This window comes from Puntigrus tetrazona, chromosome 18 (assembly GCF_018831695.1).
Source record: "Puntigrus tetrazona isolate hp1 chromosome 18, ASM1883169v1, whole genome shotgun sequence".
In the NCBI taxonomy this organism is placed as follows: domain Eukaryota; kingdom Metazoa; phylum Chordata; class Actinopteri; order Cypriniformes; family Cyprinidae; genus Puntigrus; species Puntigrus tetrazona.
This window is the reverse complement of record NC_056716.1, coordinates 16,110,249-16,111,685: the sequence shown is the minus strand read 5'-3', so window position 1 is coordinate 16,111,685 and position 1,437 is coordinate 16,110,249. Positions and strand designations below refer to the sequence as shown.

Below are 1,437 nucleotides of genomic sequence, written 5' to 3'. Positions count from 1 at the left end.
TATTTTTTTATATAAATATTAATTAGTGAGTACATGTAATAAAATTTGACCTTTTTGTTTGATACAAAAATATTGTCACAATATAAATTATCTAAGGTCCCGATGTGCTTGCTTTTCCTTTAGGACAAGATAGTTATTTCTTTTTGTTAGTTTGAGGATGAAATTTGGCAACATGACATACCTCCATGGTATAGGTCTTTCCAGAGCCGGTCTGCCCATAGGCAAAGATGCATACGTTAAAGCCATCAATACAGGAAGTGACCAGAGACTGCACTTCCTGGAACACCTGTCCAAATCACAAGAAAGTGTATAAGTGATATAACAACGAGACTGTGATTTACAGCCGGAGGAGAAAACTAGCTCAGGCACTAACCTCCTCCTGAGTGGCCTGAGTGGGAAAGACTTTGTCAAGTTCAAAGGTCATGAGCTTGCCCTTATTAGACAAGATAAGAACAGCATCATCGTCAGGGTCAAAGGTCACTATGTTTTTGGTGTCAGCAGCATCCGTTTCTCCAGCACATATGGGACGTACTCGGCACAACACGCGGATGTTTCCTGGCAAAACAAAATCTTTATAATTCGACCTTCTAATTTGCTAGAATCAAACGACGGAATTCTCACAGCTCTCTGCGGCCTCACCTTTGAGGCGCACCAGTTCATTGTGGCATTTCTTCCTCAGGTTCATCTCTCGCTTGTACTTGCGCAGCAGCTCTTGGTTCGCGCTGCTCACCTCGCCAATCACCTGACAGATCTGTGAACGCAGACGGACAGGACCGATGAGCTGCGGTCAGGCTGATGAGTCTGCGAGCTCACGTGTGCCGCTCTCACCTCCTGCTTCGCCTCAGAGATGGCTTTCTCCAGCATGTAAGGGAAGTCCTGCACCTGTCTCTTCAGACAGTTGTAATCGCAGGTGAGGGTTCTCAGAGCCGGCTGCAGCGTCAGGAGGTTCATCCGCACACCTGTTACACAGCAACATCATAAACTACATCAAATGGAAAATGTACAAAACATAAACTGAAGCGCTTTTGAGAAACATAGGCACCAATTCTCACTATTAACTAGTTGCTTATTAGCATGCCTAACGTATTGGCGGTGTGTTAGTGCTGATAAAGCACATATTCTGAATGACCATATTTGTACATCCTTAATCCTACCCATTATCCTAAACTTAACTACCTTACTATTAATAAGAGGGAAATCAGGAGTTTGAGGCAAGTCATAGTATTTTGTTAATAGTGAGACTTTGACCTTAAAACAACACTTTAAATATTATTATTATTATTATTATTATTATTATTATAGTAGTTTACATTTAATTTTCAGATTTTATTTCCAATATTCCCAATGTTGAATCTGGTTAGGTTGAAGAATCCACCCTATTTTTTACTCAAATGAGCACACCTGTGTATGCATCCATGTATACATATAAATAGTAGC

General features: G+C 40.9%; 1 protein-coding gene across 1 annotated transcript in view; it reads right to left on the bottom strand.

The window, feature by feature from the left end:
• LOC122362747 (kinesin-like protein KIFC3) overlaps positions 1–1,437 on the bottom strand; it is a 25,755-nt gene that overhangs the window by 4,159 nt on the left and 20,159 nt on the right. Inside the window, exons 12-16 of the mRNA XM_043264308.1 lie at positions 829–959; positions 640–751; positions 374–555; positions 137–286; positions 34–50 (exon numbers count right to left, since the gene is read on the bottom strand). Coding sequence (XP_043120243.1) covers positions 34–50; positions 137–286; positions 374–555; positions 640–751; positions 829–959 — 592 coding nt within the window. The remainder of the gene's footprint in view (positions 1–33; positions 51–136; positions 287–373; positions 556–639; positions 752–828; positions 960–1,437) is intronic.